Genomic DNA, 20855 nt, shown 5'->3' with positions numbered 1-20855 from the left:
TTCACCAAGATCCAGGCTGTGCTGGCCACCCATCTATGGAAGGTACCGGTATGCGTCCAGTGCTACCTGGACGACATCTTGATCCAAGCGTCCTCCTTCCAGGCGACCCAGTCGGACCTGGACCTGACGATTCAGGTCCTCCAACAGCACGGATTCTCGGTGAACTTCTGGAAAAGCCAGACTTCATCCAGACTTCTGTACCTGGGAGCCATCATAGACACCACAAACTGTATGGTCTATCTTTCCCAGGAGCAGTTGGACAGCATCAGGGACTTAGCTCGCCAAGTGTACAAAGACCGCACTGTCCCACTGGTCTTGCTCTCTCAACTACTAGGGAAAATGGTCTCCTGCATAGCCATAGTTCCCTGGGCCAGACTCCACTTGTGGGAGTTCCAATGGTTCCTTCTACCATTCCAACGGTTGAATGCCAGCACATCCAGCCAGTTGAATGCCAGTGCATCCAGGTGAGGCTCCCGGTCCAAGCCCTGAGGTCTCTTCACTGGTGGTTCTCACAGGAGGTTACCAAGGGGTCACCTTTCAAGGAGCTCGACCACCTCACTATCACGACAGATGCCAGCCTATTCAGCTGGGGAGCCCATCTACAGTCTCAGTTTGCACAGGGCCGTTGGTCCCGTGCAGACTTGAGACACAACATCAACTGGCTGGAACTCAGGGCCATTCACTTAGCTCTTCGTCAATTCCACCACCGGATCAGAGGCCGTCACATATTGGCCCTTATGGACAACATGGTGTTCAAGACCACATGAACCAGCGGGGGGGCACCATGTTTGAGGCCCAGTTGCTGGGATCCTGGGCAGAGTCCAGCCTGGCCTTCCTCAGGGCGGAACACATTTTGGGGGAGAAGAACCGGCAGGCAAACTTTATGAGTCACTCTACAATAGATCCCTCTATCACCCACACTCGTCCTAACATCAGCCACTTTCGCCCTCGTCAAGACTGGATCTCCTAGCAACAAGGGGCGTGTCAAGTTTGGCTAACTTGGTCTCAAGAGCAGGCAGACAGAGAAAACCCATTGGTGGATTCTCCATCTCCATGCTGAGAAAAGGCATTCAGGTAAGACAACACCCCCTCTCTTGATATATTGCATAATTGACTAATTATTTTGAACTTACAGCACATTGTATTACAGCACATTGTAATAGAAGGAAATTTGTTGAGACATGCATTTCAAAGAAGATTGCCCAAAGAAAATAAACTGCATCCCACAAATTATTAAGAAAGGCTGTGAGCTATGTTAACTGGGTATCAAGGAAGCAGTAATCCAACTCATCTAGGAAGCACCAAATTGGAAATGCCAGTTGTAAGAATAGAATTTGCTTCTATTTAGGATTTTCCTAAATATTTTCCAATATTTTCCTATCAGTACTGATGATAAAAAGCACCCTATTTGCCATGGTTATTAAACAAATCATAACAGGTTAATTTAATAATGCAGTTGCTAAGCAAATCTGACTTCCCCCATTAACTTTGCTTGTCAGAAATTCCCTAGGAGATTGAAAATGACAATCCCAGAACATGGGATGCTGCAGCCCTTGTAAATACATACCAGTTGCCAAGCACCCAAATTTTGATCATATGACTGTAGGGAATGTTATAATGGTCATGCACATGAGAAATGGTCATAAATCACTTTTTTCAGTGCCATTGTAACTTTGAATAGTTATTAACCCAGTGGTTGTAATTTGAGAGAGAGGGGGGAGGGAGGGAGGGGGAGAGAGAGGGGGGAGGGAGGGAGGGAGAAAGAGAAAGAAAGAATAATATACTGAGATAATTTCTTCCTCCTTAGAGCTGGAAACAAAACATTGTAACAAAATACTGAAGAAATGCATATAATGTTCATATAATGAATAAAACTCATGCAACAGAATCAGTCATAAAAGTGTATCATAATTTGCTTTGTTGTTTCAGGTTACTTGATCAGAGTGCCATGTTCTCAAATAAGAATACAAATATGTAAGTGTATTATTAGCTTTTACCATGCTGATCTATCAGTAAAAGAATTTGAAGGTAAGAGTTATTTTGCATTTTGATATATCCTAATAAAATTAATCAGTTTATACAATGTTAAAAATATGAACAGTCTATATAGTGAATGAGAGAGCAACAAGCTGATTGAGGGAAATCTGTAACATCATATAAAATACAGATATTTCATATGAAATCTTATATGGTTGATCCATTCTGAAAATGCAAGTAGATAAATAGATACCACTTTGGTGGGAAGGTTCCGTGTTTTTCATGCATCTCAGCATATAGTCATGCTGGCCAATGACTACAGAAATTGTCTTTGGACAACACTAGCTCCCTTGTCTAAGAAATGGAGATGAGCTGGCCCCCTAGAGTCAGACATGACTGGACAGAGGAAATATTTATCTTTACAATATATTTCAACCATTATGCTTCAGATGCCTGAATGAAATGTCACACAATATATTGGAAGTGTGATGAAGAAAGATGCATGCAACCACTGTTTCTTTGCTATGGAGAAATGCTTATTTTGAATAAAACTCTGAATTAGTGCACAAATACATTTACTTTTGTTTATAATAAAGTAATAAATTTAGTTTTACTTTATTGCACTACTTATCTTTCTCATATCTTGTTAAATCAAGTTATTTTTAAATAAATTATTGTGTGTATTTTAAATGTAATAGATCAGCCCCGTTGAAAATCCATGTATTTCCAACACTGATGCATTGGATAGTCATAAATATTTATAATTTTATCCTTATGCAAATATGCAGTTCATCTACAAGATGGCAGTCCCTGATTTCTAGTATCATTAATGCTTTTGATTATTAGTTCTAATATGAAATAATTAATTATCATGTTGCTTAATCTTAATAATAAGTTTTCTCCTATGGCTATAATTTCTGCATAGAAAACAATTATATGCACATTATTTGCACATAGGAGTACATCAAGAAAGAGGGCTGCATTCTTGCAGTAGCACTGTGCCCTCTTTCTGGGGTTAAATCCAGAAATCTGAAGGAAAATACTACTAGTGAGCAATTTTTCATAAATTGGATTTCATATAATTTAAACATTTAGTGATGTATGTGTCTGGAATGAACAAATCTCATCTCTAAGCATTAGTTATCCTCTCTTAGTATAAAAAAATCTGAGTATCATAGAAGCATAACTCCATATTTAGTGCTAATCTAACAGATCATGGAATATAGTATCCATGGAGAAGGAAATTTAATAACTGTTCTATAAATGCCAGTTTAGCCCTGAAAGGGAAGAAGGAATAAGAAATAATAACATTGCTTTCAAGATTGTCTTATATCTTTTAACGATAAAATAGAGTTCTAATCATTTCCTCTATCTTAAAGGGCTAATAGCTGTATAAATGAATCAAATATATATAGGGCTACTGAATTAACCATAGATTACTTTCAGCATTATGTTTGCATGTACCCCCTCTCGATTATTATCCTTCATTCTGTAGGGAATAAACAAGTTTAATATATTCATGTTTAATCAAAACTAATAATACAATCAGAAATAATAGCCTAATTAAGTAAAATACACATTTGTTTATTCTGACATATTAATTACCGATATCAATTCTAAAATTCTATAAAATGTTTATAAATTTGTTTATATGAAAACTAAGTTAATTGTTATTGTCAGTGATGTTGATGCTTGGGAGTGCAATGTGGTAGTTTCGGTGTTAAACTATGTGTAGTCCTCGACTTACAACAGTTCATTTAGTGACCATTCAAGGTTACAATGGCACTTTAAAAAGTGATGTAGCACTGTTTTTCACACTTACACAACTGTTGAAGCATCCCTATGTCACATGATCAAAATCCAGATGCTTAGCAACTGGTTCATGATGATTGCAATATTCTGGGGTCATGGGATCAGTTCTTATGACCTTCTGATAAGCAGTCAATGGGGAAGCCAGATTCACTTAACAATGTTACTAACTTAAAACTGCAATGATTCATTTAACCAGTGCTTTTTTTCTAAAAAAAAAAAAAAAAGGTGCTGGAATTCACACATATCATACAACCCGTCTTGCCTAACCTATAAGGTTCCATCCAGAAAAGGTTCCGAAACTCCGTTCTGAGCATTCTATGAGAAAAAAAATCCTGCACTTAACTACTGTGGCAAGAAAGGTTGTAAAGTGAGGCAAAACTCATTTAATAAATGTTCCACTTAGCAGCATAATTGTGCTTATAACCAATTGTCGTTATAACTTGAGGACTACCTGTAGTTAACGCCATTCTCCGACATGGAAATTAGTTTACCATGAATTCTAGGAGGACAGCAGGATATATATCTAATGAATAAATAAAATCAGAAACATTTTAGTTTGCCTTAAAGTAATTTGATGGACTTCTTCCCATTTTTCTTAATACAGGTTATCAACCTACAAGTGCAAATTATAAAAAGCAGATTGTAGAATTAGGAGGTTTAGCAGAGACTTTGGTTTTATCACTAACACTTGTTGAAAATCAACTTTCTGAGAAATTATGGATCATTAAAACTTTGCAACACCTTTCTATTTCTGGTTAGTATAATTTATATTTTTAAAATATTGTAGCTAATCCTTGTCTATTTTACTTTCTTTTTCAGTAAAATACTGGCAATTCAAAGGGAGCTAATTATGAATCCTTTTGTTTTTCAGAAGCAAATTGTAAACTTATGATGAAAGCTCAAGCACCAAGAATACTATGTTCTCATCTGAATGACATTGACCCCTCTGGGCAATTATTATTCCGTTCCTCAGAAATCCTTTGGAATTTATTAGAAAAAACCTCCAAGGACCAAATTATTGATCAGCTCAGTAATTTGGAATGTGTACAGTTAAGCGTATATATAAAATATTATATATAAACCTAGATTTTTACATGCTAGTTTATAAATTAGAAGCTGGCATTGTATTTTTCAATACTTTAAAAATAAAGCAGAACAAGCATTTTTTTTTACTAATATTTCATTCTATTTGAATTATTGATATAAAATAAATTATTTTATTATTAAAATAATGAAATCAATAGATTATGGACTAACTACTACCTGCCTTCTAAACCTTTGTTGTGTAACATTTATTGGTTTGGTCTGTATTAAACCAAAGAACAAAAAAACATGACATGGAGATGCTGCAGTGACCACAATTTAGAGGATCAGCTGTAGCTGCCATTCGTCCAACACTGTCTTAACTTTGAACAGACACTGAATAAATGTCTTTAAGTGAGGACTTAAGTGTTTAGAATTTTAATATCTAGGAATGTTATTATATTTTCAATTAGAAAAAGCATATATATTAAAATATAGAATTATGTTGTTTTGCTTAGTGCTCTGAAGGAAGCATTTACTAATCTACTTATACATGGTTTCCGCCATTATGATCGTCAGTTAAGAAATGACATTTTGGTGATAGCTACCCTTGTTGCTCAGAACCCAGGAGCTCCAATGATCGTATGTATACTTGGTTTTGAATTTTGGACACTTAAAACTAAATATTGAGAATTAGATACATCTGTTAACATCATAGTGCCAGCTTTTTTAGTATAGCACAGCCTTTCTTCCCTAAAACACATTTATGTTAACTTGATGTTTTTCTAAATAATTATTTTTTGTCTTGGAATTCTATACTATAAAGAAAAACATAGAATTATATTTTCAGCGATAGCAGTAAAATATGGCAGGCATACTAAAGTCTTATAAAAAGGTTTATTAAATGGTAGGATTTCAGAAGTTGTGACATAGAAGATAAGAAATTAACTACTGTTAAAACAGAATCAACAGTGAAAAACTTGTAGAAGAGATAGGAATCTTCTAATCTTGACTTTTCCTCTTACTTTAAAGTGAGTTTCAAATTTTATACCTGATAGCTGTTGCAAAATATTATTGGATCAAATATAATGTTTTTCTTTTTTCCCCTTGTTTGTGTATATGTCTGTGTGTGCTTTTACCTTAGTACTTTTGTCCTGTATTAAAAATATATTTTCCTGTATCACATTTCTGCATTAGTTTGCATATTAATATTATAGATTGTTATCCAGCTGATAAAGGCGAGATGAATTTTCTGTACAAAAAATTGCTAAGAAAGTATGAATAATAAAAGCCTGAACCTGCATAATTTTTACTCTTCAATGATTTATGAACTAAAGATTACTACTTCTATATGTTTCTTCTTTTTCTTCTTATTCAACTGTCATTTTGTATTGTCACATTTTGCCTTGGGCAAACTCTAACTGCAATATCTTCTGGCCTAATATAATTCTTTTGATGACGAGTTAACTCCTTAATAGGTAGTCCATTTCTCACTGATCATAAGAAAGCTTTATTGTAAGTCCATGTTTCCAACCAAGAGAAATAAAATGCCTGGGTTTTGTTTTTTTTCTAATTAGTTTTGTATATAAAATTGTCTTTATGAAGACATCCATTTTTAAAGGATTCAGGAAATTCTATTTCATCTTCAGAATTGGATCTACCCCTTTTTTTCCTTATCCCAGAGCTTTTGCAATATCACTAAAATTAATAATTCTGTTACTTTTTAAGGCCTGAACAAAGAATAATCCTAAATTGGTCCATTTCAAATGTCCATTAACATTGATTTACAAATGCCATTTTATATTTTCTAAAAAGTAATTTCTATTCATCCATCCATTCCTCTGTTAAAAATATTTCCATGTGTTTTAGTCTATTATAAATTTTAAAAATAGCACAAATACAACAGTTTTGGGACATATCTTAACTTTATATGTATGTGTGTTTAGGAAACTGGATTTGCCAAGCAATTAATACTATTTGCCACTTTTGATGAAGGTTAGTATTTTTTAACCATTAACACTATCATGTAAATGTGAACTGTGGATTTTTATTTATAAATTTATAATTCATTCACAGTGAAAAGTCATAATCCTTTGGTAAAAGGTCTTAAGTTTACTTCCTGCTATGAAGACTTTGAGCTGAAAAAGCTGCTGCTTAACATGCTTACTGTACTAGCAAAAGATTTATGTTCTGTTCAGGTAAGTCATAACATAATTGAATGGAATCATAATTCATCAAGACTTTTAATACTACTATACATGTTTTCAGAGAGTTCTACTAATACATCTGTAAATACTTATTTGTGTTGAAATTGACAACACTGGTATATGTTCGGCTACTACAACTAAAAAGCTTCGTGCCAATTATGTCACTTCTAGATATCAAATTAAATAGATAAATATTTTACCTTAGAAGAATGTTATTCTAAAATAATTTTATTCAGTGAGAAATAAATTAACAGTCTAATAATTGTATAAGTTCATAGAGTCAAGTAGGAACACATTATTGTCAAATACAAAACATAAAGTGATAGTTTTAAACAGCAGGGGGTTGGACTAGATGACCTCCAAGGTCCCTTCCAACTTTACTATTATTATTATTATTATTATAGATTATATCCTGCATATCCATTTCCCTAAGAAAATAATCAAAAGAATGCAATAGCAGTATCGTGTGTGTGTGTGTGTGTGTGTGTGTGTGTGTGTGAGAGAGAGAGAGAGAGAGAGAGAGAGAGAGAGAGAATGAGAGAGAGAGAGAGAATATGGGTGTTGGTTGTAGTTGTGAATAACTGGTATCAGCAGATATACACTTTACATTCATTGTGACATCTATCAAAAGTGGCAAACCAATAGTATGCAAGGAGCATTACATTTCAAATGTTACACAAAATATAACTTAAAAACAAGCTTTCTGCATATACTAGCTAGAGAAGGTCAAAAATATATTGTTATTGTTACATCATTACTATTCAAACTGATTTTTCTTTTCAAATTATATTTTATCTTCTTTCCTTATTTAGCTGTTACATGAGGGTAAGGTTATTCTGGCTTTGTTTCATTATTTAAAACCAAATGAAAAGGGAGGAGCACTTGATATGTCTGCAGCACAGTATGAAGAATTACAGCTTCTTGCTATTGCTACATTAGCAACAATGGCTCCCTTATTGATAGAAGACTATATGCTGTGCCAAGGAAATACTCGCCTTCTGCTATTTCTAGAATGGTGTGTGAGCAATGGTGAGTCAATAAGGCAAATTACTTTTAGCCGTAGTAGCGCAGTGGTTAGAATGCAGTATTGCAGACTAACTCACTGCTCACTGCCAGGAGTTTGATCATGACTGGCTCAAGGTTGACTCAGCCTTCCATCCTTCCAAGTTCAGTAAAATGAGGATCCAGATTGTTGGGGACCATATGCTGACTCTGTAAACCACTTAGAGGGGGCGGTTAAGCACTGAAGTGGTATATAAGTCTTAATGCTATTGCCATTGATAATGAAATGCTGTGATTTTTGATATAGAGCTAAATTTGCTTTTAGACTGAGAACTGCTTGGTTTCATCCTGCTTGGTTTTCTACATAATTTCTATCCTTATAAGAGAGCAAGAGATCTGCATGTTCTCTGCCACCATGTAGATTTGGAGATTGAAGCCATATGTACAGCATATTTTTTGCCAGAATATCAAAGAGCCATGATAAAATCTTCCTTTTTCCTAGGAGGAATATATATTCAATTAAATTTTAGAATTATAGAATTAGATATTTGATTAAATATTATGGAAATATCTATGCTACAGTAACATAGTAGAGTGCTTATATTTACAATAATGTAATTGTAATTAATAAATTATTCAATATCAATATGAAAGGCCTTATAATTTAATTTGAAATAAAACATATAATTTTCTTTGCAGATCCCTTCTTTACTCAAGGTAATAGTTTCCATGGTACAGGTGGTCGTGGCACCAAACTTGCACAGATGCGCTTCTGCTTGAGAGTCCTGAATCCAATTGTATCTCTCGGTGATGATGCTGTGAATGGTGACCTTTGTGATCAAGGGGCAATTCATCAACTGTTGGGTAACATATATCTGAAATTAGTTTTGTTTCATTAACTTAAAGTTGTCTGAATAAAAATAAAACTCAGTTTTATTCTTATTATACTTTAAAACAACATCATTTTTCCTCATTTTTTTTCAAATGACTGTATTTGTAAGCCTTTCTAATATACAAGACATTTAATAGCAGGACAATCTTAAACAGGGGATTTCTGGAATCTTCTTGGGGTTTTGTTTGTTTTATCTGTTTGTTTTATTTGTAAAACCAAATGCAGCGAGTTGGTTCAAAAGTAGCATGAATTTATAGTAGACATAAGGGGTATAATTAGAACAGAAAATATTAATTTTGTAAAAATAGCATTCTATATATTTTATCTAAAGGTATGAATGCTATTTTTCATATGCGGAGAGCATGATTACAAGTTTATATTTCTTCCCTGGTATGTTTCATAGTATTCCATTCAAAGGAATGTTTGCAGTTGGGTTAAATTCCTTTCTCTAGTCTCATAGCTTTGAGAATGAGAATTTGTATTATTCAATATGAAGAATCTTGACTGAAATGCCCCTACCCCTGCCAAGTAACTATTTTGTTCCCGACAATGGAATAGTTTGGTGACAAGCAATAGGGAGAAAGCAGAACTACTTAACTTGTTTTTTGCATCTGTCTTTACACAAAGGGAAAAAAAAGACCAACCTATCAAAAATAGTGCCATAAAAAACAGAATAGAAACACAAGTTATGATAGGCAAGAGAATGGTAAGTTAGCACCTGTCCAGCCTAGACAAGTTCAAATTGCCAGGACCAGATGGATTACACCCCAAGGTTCTCAAGGAAGTGGCAGATGTGATCTCAGAACCACTGAACTATATTTTTCAAATATTCTGGAGCACAGGAGAACTACCAGAGGACTGGAAAAGAGCTGATGTAGTTCCCATCTTCAAAAAAGGAAAAAAAAAATGGACCCAGGAAATTACAGACCTATCAGCCTGACCTCAATACCTGGGAAGATCCCGGAAAAGATAATCAAACAATGAATCAGCGAACACCTAGAGGCAAACAAAGTTATTACTAAAAGCCAACATAGGTTTGTCAAAAATAGATCATGCCAGACAAATTTTATTGCATTCTTTGACCAAGTGACAAAATTAGTGGATCAGAGGAATGCTGTGGACATAATTTACTTGGACTTCAGTAAGGCATTTGATAAAGTAGATCACAACCTACTACTTGACAAGATAGAAAAATGTGGGTTAGACAGCATCACCACCAGATGGATCCATAGCTGGCTGACCAGCCGTACTTAGTGAGTGGTCCTCAATGGAACAGCATCTACATGGAGGGAAGTGGGTAGTGGGGTGCCCCAGGGCTCTGTTCTGGGCCCAGTGCTCTTCAACATTTTCATCAATGATTTGGATGAGGGGATAGATGGGGAACTCATCAAATTTGCAGACGGCACCAAGCTGGCAGGAATAGCCAACAATCCAAAAGACAGGCTTAAGATACAGAAGGATCTGGACAGACTTAAACACTAGGCTCTATCTAACAAAATGAAATTCAGTGGTGAAAAAAGCAAGGTTCTACATTTAGGCAAGAAAAACCAAATGCACAGGTATAGTATAGGGGGTACCTTGCTCAATAGTAGTAATTGTTAGAAGGACCTTGGAGTCCTAGTGGACAATCACTTAAATATGAGCTAGCAGTGTGCTGCAGCTGCCAAAAAGGCCAACACAGTGCTAGGCTGCATTAACAGAGGGCTAGAATCAAGATCACGTGAAGTGTTAATACCACTCTTCAATGCCTTGGTAAGGCCACACTTGGAATACTGCATCCAGTTTTGGTCACTGCAATATAAAAAAGATGTTGAGACTCTAGAAAGAGTACAGAGAAGAGCAACAAAGATGATTAGGGGACTGGAGGCTAAAGCACATAAGGAACGGCTGCTGGAATTGGATGAATGAAGAGAAGGACGAGGGGGGACATGATAGCAGTGTTCCAATATCTCAGGGGCTGCCACAAAGAAGAGGGAGTCAAGCTATTTTCCAAGGCACCTGAGGGCAGGACAAGAAGCAACAGATGGAAACTAATCAAGGAGAGAAGCAATCTAGAACTAAGGAGAAACTTCCTGACAGTTAGAACAATTAACCAGTGGAACAACCTGCCTCCTGCCTCCAGAAGCGGTGAATGCTCCAACACTGGAAGTTTTAAGAAGAGACTGGACAGCCATTTGTCCAAAATGGTATAGGGTTTCCTGCCTGAGCAGGGGATTGGACTAGATGACCTCCAAGGTCCCTTCCAACTTTACTATTATTATGGATCATCGCACAGTCAGCCAGATGTTCAGACTGGATTTGGCATTTTGTCTACCTATCGAGTCCTTACCCAGGACCTGGGATAGGCAGATGTGGATGTTTGATGGTATTACAGTATCGTCGCAGGATGGAAGCAGTTCCTAATAAGGCTGCCTTTTGCAATTGACTAATAGCGAATTTGTCAATGCCAATGGTGTTCAAGTGGTGCTCCAGTTGTTTTGGGATTGCACCCAAGGAGCCTATGACTATTGGTACTACCCTTGCTTGCTTTTGCCACAGTCTTTCTATTTCTATTTGTAGGTCTTTGTATTTTGTTATCTTCTCCAGTTCTTTCTCTTCTATTCTGCTATCTCCAGGCACTGCCACGTCCACTATCCAGACTTTTTTGTCTTTCTTATCGACAATTGTTAAGTCTGGGGTGTTATGTTGCAGGTGCTTGTCTGTTTGAATTCTGAAGTCCCAGAGCAGTTTAATTTTATCATTTTCTATGACTTTCTCTATTTTATGATCCCACCAGTTTTTGCTTACAGGCAAATGATATTTTTTGCAGATCTTCCAATGCACCATTGTTGCTACTTTGTCATGCCGCTGCTTGTAATCAGTCTGTGCAATCTTCTTGCAACAGCTTACCAAGTGGTCCACTGTTTCTTCAGCTTCTTTGCATAGGCGGCACTTACTGTCTGTTGCTGTCTTCTCAATTTTGACTTTGTATGCATTTGTCCTTAAGGCTTGGTCTTGTGCAGCCAGAATTAGTCCCTCGGTCTCTTTCTTCAATTTTCCTGCTCTTAGCCATTGCCAGGTTTTATTATTATCTGCTTTCCCAGCTATTTTTTTCATGTATTGGCCATGTAGTGCTTTGTCTTCCCATGCCTCTATTCTGTTCTTCATTTGGTCTTTCTTGTAGGCCAGTTTGGTCTCTCCAGTAGTTAGTAAGCCTTCCTGATATACTAATTTCAGTGCATCTTCATCATTGTTCTTCAGATATTCTTCCAAAGCCATTTTTTCTTCTTCAACCATCTGATGTACTTGTAGCATTCCACGCCCACCTATTTGCCTTGGTAGATAAAGTCTATCAATGTCACTGCGTGGATGAAGGGCATGATTCATTGTCATTATTTTTCTGGTCTGCCTATCCATTGCTTTTAGTTCTGCTTGAGTCCAGTCCACTATTCCAGCTGTGTACCTAATGACTGGGATTGCCCAGGTGTTGATTGCCTTTATGGTATTTCCTCCATTGAGTTTGGACTTTAAGATCTTCTTCACTCTCTTGATGTATTCACCTCTAATCTTTTTCTTGACTTCAGTGTGCTTGATGTTGTCAGCTTGAAGGATACCCAAGTATTTGTAGTACTCTTCCTCATCCAGACTCTTAATGTTATTTTCGTGGGGCATCTTGATTCCTTCAGTTTTCACTATTTTTCCTTGTTTGATAGTAAGTGTGGCACATTTGTCCAAGCCAAACTCCATTACAATATCTTGGCTATATATACGGACAGTGTTGAGCAGCGATTCTATTTCAGATGATGTTTTTCCATACAGCTTCAGATCATCCATGTAAAGGAGGTGGGATAGTCTAGCAGATGTTTTTGATGTTTGATAACCATGTCCTGAGTTATTCAGTATTGTTGACAGAGGAAACAGTGCAATAACAAATAGTAATGGTGATAATGAATCTCCTTGAAATATTCCTCTCTTGATATTAACCTCTCCCAGCTTTTCACCATTGATCTGCAACTGTGTCTTCCATTGTGCCATCGATCTTTGCACAAATTTTCTGATGTTTCTACTTACTCCTGTTATTTCTAGGCACTTTGATTATCCAATCATGTGGCAGAGAGTCAAATGCCTTTTTGTAGTCAATCCATGCCACATTCAGGTTGGTCTTCCTTCTCTTGCAGTTTTCCAAGATCATTTTGTCTATTAGGAGTTGATCTTTTGTTCCTCTGCTATTGGGGCGGTTTCCTTTCTGCTCAGGTGGAAAGAGATTGTTTTCAACTAGATGCTGTTGTACTGCATCAGCTACCACACCAGTTAGTAATTTGAAAGTTGTTGGTAAGCAGGTAATTGGCCTGTAGTTACCTGGTGTTGCCCCTTTTGCTGGATTTTTCATTATTAGGTAGGTTTTCCCAGTTGTTAGCCACTTTTCAATTTCTCCTCCTTGTAGTATATTGTTGAATTGCTTGGCAATGAGTGGGTGTATAACAGTTAGATGTTTCAACCAAAACCCATGCAGTTCATCTTCACCTGGTGCTGACCAATTTTTGATTTTCTTTGCTCTTTTTTCTACCATTTTTGTTGTTATTACTAGTTCTTTCATTTCAACTTCTGTTTTATTTGCATCCACCTCTTTTAACCAAGCGCATCCTTGTTGTATTTCTTTGGGTTATCCCATATCTGCTTCCAGAACTGCACTGTTTCTTCCTTGTCAGGTACTGACTGATTCCTTGCAGTTTCTCCATTGATGGATTGGTAGAAACGTTTCTGATTGGATTGAAATTGGAGGTTCTGCCTATAGTTTGCAATTCGAGCTTCATATCTACTGATTTTCCTGGCTATAGCTGTTATTTGTTGCTTTATTATTTCCAGTGCTTCCTTGATCTTCCTTGTTTCTAAGTGGTATTTCTTGATTAGGTATTCTTTGGTCTTCTTGTTCTTCAGCTTCTTTTCTTTCATCTGTTCTAGCTTGCTTGCATGTGATCTTAACTTGCTGATCTTATTTTCTAGTCTAACCTTCCATTTTTCTGGTGCACTGTTTGTTTGTTTTTCTTTTTTGTTGATTTTACATCCCAGGTATTCTGTTATAACTGCAGCTGTGCTGTACATTAGTTGGTTTGTTTCTTGCAGTGAATTGGTGCTTATACTTGCTATTGCAGTATTTGCATCTTTTAATGCTTGTGCTAGCTGTTTCTTTGGAACAAGCTTCAATGCAGGCAGCCTTATTCTGTTGTTTTTGTGCTGTTCTAGATGCTCAATTATTCTTTGTTTCAATTCTTTTATTTCTTTAGTTAGAGGGTTTTGTTCTTCCTGAGGAAGAGGTGCCTGGTTTCCAAATGAGAACAGTTGTATATCTCTACTGGATTTCTTCACTGCCAACTCCCCCTGGTTTGCCTCTACATTCTGAATTACTTCTTGTAAGGCTTTGATTTCTTTGCCCTGGGTAAACCTTTGCAGTTCGTCCAATTCTGTTTCTGTAAATACTTTATTTCGTGTTATAAATCGGCGTTGATCTGCTAGTCTCTGTTCTGTTATTTCTGATTCTGGATGTTGTTCTTTCCAGAATTCGTGCATTCGTTTTAGATATCCTCGTCTTGTTGGACTTGATCTGTAGTAACAGATCATTATTTCTTTGTTTTCCATCACTGTGTATCTGCGACGGGTAAACACCTTTTCTTCCAGTAGTTCTGCAGCTGCTGGCCCTGGTTGCTCAGCCAACAGTCCTGAGTCCTGTAACCCATTTTTCACCAGATATCCAGGAACTCCAATATCTAGTGCGGACCTTGTTAACCCGGGCGACGTCCGAGCCGGTATGGCATTCTGAAATTTACGTCTCACCATATTTTTTATGGGAGAGACACTCTTTGTCTGACTCCTCTGATGAGACCTGTCCAGTATGGTTGAACCTCTGGCATAGTTCTCATCTTCCTCAGAGTACACAAGCCCCACAACCACATCTAATGCATTTGTAGCATTCCACGCCCACCTATTTGCCTTGGTAGATAAAGTCTGTCAATGTCACTGCATGGATGAAGGGCATGATTCATTGTCATTATTTTTCTGGTTTTCCTATCCATTGCTTTTAGTTCTGCTTGAGTCCAGTCCACTATTCCAGCTGTGTACCTAATGTCTGGAATTGCCCAGGTGTTGATTGCCTTTATGGTATTTCCTCCATTGAGTTTGGACTTTAAGATCTTCTTTACTCTCTTGATATATTCAGCCATGTCCTGAGTTATTCAGTATTGTTGACAGAGGAAACAGTGCAATAACAAATAGTAATGGTGATAATGAATCTCCTTGAAATATTCCTCTCTTGATATTAACCTCTCCCCGCCTCTCACCATTGATCTGCAACTGTGTCTTCCATTGTGCCATCGATCTTTGCACAAATTTTCTGATGTTTCTACTGACTCCTGTTATTTCTAGGCACTTTATTATCCAATCATGTGGCAGAGAGTCAAATGCCTTTTTGTAGTCAATCCATGCCACATTCAGGTTGGTCTTCCTTCTCTTGCAGTTTTCCAAGATCATTTTGTCTATTAGGAGTTGATCTTTTGTTCCTCTGCTATTGGGGCGGTTTCCTTTCTGCTCAGGTGGAAAGAGATTGTTTTCAACTAGATGCTGTTGCACTGCATCAGCTACTACACCAGTTAGTAATTTGAAAGTTGTTGGTAAGCAGGTAATTGGCCTGTAGTTACCTGGTGTTGCCCCTTTTGCTGGATTTTTCATTATTAGGTAGGTTTTCCCAGTTGTTAGCCACTTTTCAATTTCTCCTCCTTGTAGTATATTGTTGAACTGTTTGGCAATGAGTGGGTGTATAACAGTTAGATGTTTCAACCAAAACCCATGCAGTTCATCTTCACCTGGTGCTGACCAATTTTTGATTTTCTTTGCTCTTTTTTCTACCATTTTTGTTGTTATTACTAGTTCTTTCATTTCAACTTCTGTTTTATTTGCATCCACCTCTTTTAACCAAGCCGCATCCTTGTTGTATTTCTTTGGGTTATCCCATATCTGCTTCCAGAACTGCACTGTTTCTTCCTTGTCAGGTACTGACTGATTCCTTGCAGTTTCTCCATTGATGGATTGGTAGAAACGTTTCTGATTGGATTGAAATTGGAGGTTCTGCCTATAGTTTGCAATTCGAGCTTCATATCTACTGATTTTCCTGGCTATAGCTGTTATTTGTTGCTTTATTATTTCCAGTGCTTCCTTGATCTTCCTTGTTTCTAAGTGGTATTTCTTGATTAGGTATTCTTTGGTCTTCTTGTTCTTCAGCTTCTTTTCTTTCATCTGTTTTAGCTTGCTTGCATGTGATCTTAACTTGCTGATCTTATTTTCTAGTCTAACCTTCCATTTTTCTGGTGCACTGTTTGTTTTTCTTTTTTGTTGATTTTGCATCCCAGATATTCTGTTATAACTGCAGCTGTGCTGTATATTAGTTGGTTTGTTTCTTGCAGTGAATTGGTGCTTATACTTGATATTGCAGTATTCGCATCTTTTAATGCTTGTGCTAGCTGTTTCTTTGGAACAAGCTTCAATGCAGGTAGTCTTATTCTGTTGTTTTTGTGCTGTTCTAGATGCTCAGTTATTCTTTGTTTCAATTCTTTTATTTCTTTAGTTAGAGGGTTTTGTTCTTCCTGAGGAAGAGGTGCCTGGTTTCCAAATGAGAACAGTTGTATATCTCTGCTGGATTCCTTCACTGCCAACTCCCCCTGGTTTGCCTCTACATTCTGAATTACTTCTGGTAAGGCTTTGATTTCTTTGCCCTGGGTAAACCTTTGCAGTTCGTCCAATTCTGTTTCTGTGAATACTTTATTTCGTGTTATAAATCGGCGTTGATCTGCTAGTCTCTGTTCTGTTATTTCTGATTCTGGATGTTGTTCTTTCCAGAACTGGTGCATTCGTTTTAGATATCCTCTTCTTGTTGGACTTGATCTGTAGTAACAGATCATTATTTCTTTGTTTTCCATCACTGTGTATCTGCGACGGGTAAACACCTTTTCTTCCAGTAGTTCTGCAGCTGCTGGCCCTGGTTGCTCAGCCAACAGTCCTGAGTCCTGTAACCCATTTTTCACCAGATATCCAGGAACTCCAATATCTAGCGCGGACCTTGTTAACCCGGGCGACGTCCGAGCCGGTATGGCATTCTGAAATTTACGTCTCACCATATTTTTTATGGGAGAGACACTCTTTGTCTGACTCCTCTGATGAGACCTGTCCAGTATGGTTGAACCTCTGGCATAGCTCTCATCTTCCTCAGAGTATACAAGCCCCACAACCACATCAAGGTAGTGCCTCACTGGGGTTGTTGTTGTTGTTGTTGTTGTTGTTATTATTATTATTATTATTATTATTAGCTTTAGGCTTCATTATCTTCCTTCATTCCCTCTACTGAGAAATAAGAATCCTCAGACAAATGACATTTATATTGGGAGATCTGACTTAGAGGGTGGGCAATTCACAGGTTCTTTGCTCAAGGAGCTTCTGGCTTGTAACATTAGAATATATATATATTGGCAATTTATACAGGTCAATATACAGTACATGGCAAGTACTATCAATGCTATAATTCTGTTTTGTTTAAGATTGAGAACATTGCAAAAGATAAAAATGTACATTGCAAAAAGTAAAATGTTTGCTTTTTCTCAGAGTCTGAATAAAGAATTAATGTGCATGGTTCTTGTTAACATTTGTGTTTCAAAAAACATTGAAGGAAGGGTATTAGACTGACATCAGCCTCTTAAATCACATGACTGATTTTTCCAATAGATTGGACAAGAAAAAATAAATCACTGTTTAGTTTTTTGTTTCTCCTAATAAAAGTGCTGTATCCTAATAAAAACTCTAACTTCCAATAAGTTTCCCTTTTTATATTAAAAGATAATATGCATAAGTTTGAGATGTATTAAATTTGCAAAATAATTATGCAATGTATTCTACTGATATAATAATTTCTAGTGTAGCAGCCATAATCATCCTTATTGTTGTTTTCCACTAGGTATCTTAAAAACTACCACAACTAATCATAAAGATTCTGCCCTTGTGATGGAGATTCAGAGTGATCTCTTACTTATTTTGTCAACTCTTTGTGAAAGTAATCTCCATAGAAAGGTTTGTATTTCCTCACTGACTTCAAAAGTTCATTGTGTGAATTTCTAATAAATAAGAAAGTGAAAAGTGAGCTTATGTTCAAAGTTTATTTTATTATTTTATTTTATTTTTTGATTCTATACTGTCACTATGCATTAACATTCTGAACTGGTATTCCTGGGTTGCTTTTGATGTGATTGGATTTTCAGATAACTTGGCTTTGGGATTGCATTATAACATGAAACAATAAAGATCAGAAGCAACCACATATAAATTGCAAAAACTATTTTTATTTATGTAATTATGTATATAAATGTACAATGGAAAGTTTTAAAAGAATCTTGGAAATCGTGTAATGCATCCCTATGCCCATGAATAAATCTATTTTTATAACATCACTGATAGACGCAATCTAGCCTTTGTTTATAAACAATGTCACAAAGAGAATCTATCACTTCCCAAAGCAGAACGTTCTATTCCAGATTCTTTCTGATGTCTGCTTCTATATCCCATTAAGTCCATTGCTTCTTACAGCCATTTGCTTAGTAACCATTCAAAGTTACATTGAAAAAGTGACTCATAACTGTTTTTCACACTTATTACTATTGTAACATCCCCATGGTCACATGATCAAAATTTGGCTACTTGGCAATTGGCATATATTTATGCAGTATCCTGGAGTCATGTGATCAGCTTTTTGCGACTTTCTGACAAGCAAAGTCAATGGGGAAGGCAATTTCAGTTAGCAACCCTGTTACTAACTTAAAACTGCAGTAATTCACTTAACAACTGTGGCAAGAAAGATCATAAAATGGGGCAAAACTCAATTAACAATTGGCTTGTTTAGCAACAGAAAATTTGGGTTCAATTGTTGTAAGTCGAGAATTACTTTTATTACATCGCAGGTATGTTTCCTTTCAGTCTTCCCAGGTTAAATATACATCACACTTCCAATCTTTTTCTCCTGAGTTTTATTTTGTAGATTCCTTATCATTTTGGTTTCTCATTTTTGCTGCAGTATAGGTTTACAGTTTTCAAATCAGAAGCAGATAAAATTGTTTTAAATCCAATTTATATAACATCTCTAAACCTGCTGACAGCTCTTTAAAGCAGCCCTCTCTTTTCATGGCCTCAGGAAGATATGTTCTTAAGTTAAGGAAATGACCCATGGTCACATCCTGTTACCACCTCTGTAAAATCTCTTATTCCAAATGAATATTTTCCTGAGCCTGCCTAGCTATTGTGGAAGCCCAATAAAAGGCAAAGCCCTTGTGATGGGTATGGAGAATGTGGTTATGCCAAATTTGAAGCTTTTCGCTCTTTCATATCCAAATATTACATACCTGCATGCTCCTGTTAATTAATTACTTCCTAAAGTATTATGTTCCAAATGGACACAATATTTTAGATCCAGTCTGAGTAAAATAGAACAGACAGGAACAATTATTTATAGTTCTTACAGAATAATGTAATTTTCACTATTAAACAGGAGCTCTTTGGATGGGAAGGAGTGGATACCCTTATTCCATTTATGAAGATAGATGCCAAAAATTTCTATAGTGGATTGGGTCATAATCGTCTTCTTTTCTGTGCTCTGGACTGCTTATGGTAATTATAGCAATTTCAAAAATTTTAATCTTTGAAAGAAGGGAGACAGACAGACAAATTAGTTAAATAAATTCAATGGATCATAAAGAATCAAAAGCATTTTCTTAGTTTAGAATTAAAATGTTTAATTTTAAATGGTTGTGATATTTAACTACTGGTTTTTTATTTTAGTTTTGTTACTATTAGGAATGGACATAAATTTGTTTTGCTTTAAAATTCTACCCAACTTTAATCTCCCTGTTTACTCTCCTACTACAAATATTAAATTCAAACCAATGTTTTGTACAAGTAGGGGCAATATTTTGTAGATCCTTAATGAATGATCTTTCAATATACAGCTTATATCAATCATACTAATAATCTGACTTATGGAAGAATTGCCATAAATCAAATGGAGCATGTACTTTGCATCCAGGAAGTCTCAAATCCTGGGCAAAAAAATTCATATATGAAACTGGAGTGCTTCTAAGAGTTATGTGGGAATATAGATGGAAGTATAGACAGGGCTAGGATCTCGGGAGAAAAAGAAACACATTCAGGGACACAAGCTGATATTAGACATTTCTTCATATTTATATTCATATATATGTACAGAACATACATACACATGCATAAGTTTAAGTCAATACTGAAAGCTTCAGGAAGCATAGCAGAAAAATAAGCAAAATGGAAAACACGGGAGCACATAGGGATGACATGAGACATAGTCAAGGGAGAAGTTGGAATAAGCATTTAGGAGAAAGTTGAAATGGTGGAACTCAGTGAGAAGGCATGAGGAAGGAAATGCAGAAGAGAACAAAGGAGAGGCTGGGAGCATTGCAGGATAGTAGAGTCCACCAGGAAGAAGAGGGACAGATCAGAAAATACAAATAGTCCTTGCTTAATGATCCTAACTGGGACTGGAATTTCCATTGTTAAGCAATGCAGTCATTAGGACAAGATCTCATGCTTCTACCCTGCTGTGCTCACCTGAACTTGAACAAGACCCATTCTCCTTATTTCTGCCCTTTTACTGCCCTGCATATGAAAAAATGTGGGAGGGAGGGAGGTGGAGCATTCGGATCAGAAAATATACTTTTTGCATTCTTGGGTTGGTTGGTACTATAGTGCCAATAGCACTGGATTAGCTAAATCATTGATGCTATATAATAGAATATATGTTTTTGAAAATAAATTAAATTTTTAAGATTAAATGTTTGCCAAATCAGGCTGTAGTAGTTTAATGTCAGCCACAGCAATTTTTAATAAAACATTATTAAATAAAATGT

At 36.3% G+C, this 20855-nt stretch overlaps 1 protein-coding gene across 2 annotated transcripts in view; it reads left to right on the top strand.

The window, feature by feature from the left end:
• The window catches only part of CFAP69 (cilia and flagella associated protein 69), a 49070-nt gene that overhangs the window by 16963 nt on the left and 11252 nt on the right, over window positions 1-20855 (top strand). Inside the window, exons 6-15 of one of the 2 annotated variants that reach the window (XM_039337803.1) lie at window positions 1930-2028; window positions 4394-4543; window positions 4661-4838; window positions 5331-5454; window positions 6759-6807; window positions 6889-7010; window positions 7832-8048; window positions 8721-8885; window positions 17888-18000; window positions 19469-19587. In XM_039337803.1, the coding sequence (XP_039193737.1) occupies window positions 1930-2028; window positions 4394-4543; window positions 4661-4838; window positions 5331-5454; window positions 6759-6807; window positions 6889-7010; window positions 7832-8048; window positions 8721-8885; window positions 17888-18000; window positions 19469-19587 (1336 nt within the window). The remainder of the gene's footprint in view (window positions 1-1929; window positions 2029-4393; window positions 4544-4660; window positions 4839-5330; window positions 5455-6758; window positions 6808-6888; window positions 7011-7831; window positions 8049-8720; window positions 8886-17887; window positions 18001-19468; window positions 19588-20855) is intronic. The other variant, XM_039337804.1, reaches the window with a different exon arrangement.

Source organism: Crotalus tigris, unplaced genomic scaffold, assembly GCF_016545835.1.
Source record: "Crotalus tigris isolate CLP2741 ecotype Arizona unplaced genomic scaffold, ASM1654583v1 scf7180000017686.862900, whole genome shotgun sequence".
NCBI classification, from domain to species: Eukaryota; Metazoa; Chordata; class Lepidosauria; order Squamata; family Viperidae; genus Crotalus; species Crotalus tigris.
The sequence above is the reverse complement of the archived record's forward strand: the minus strand, read 5'-3'. Positions and strand labels throughout refer to the sequence as shown.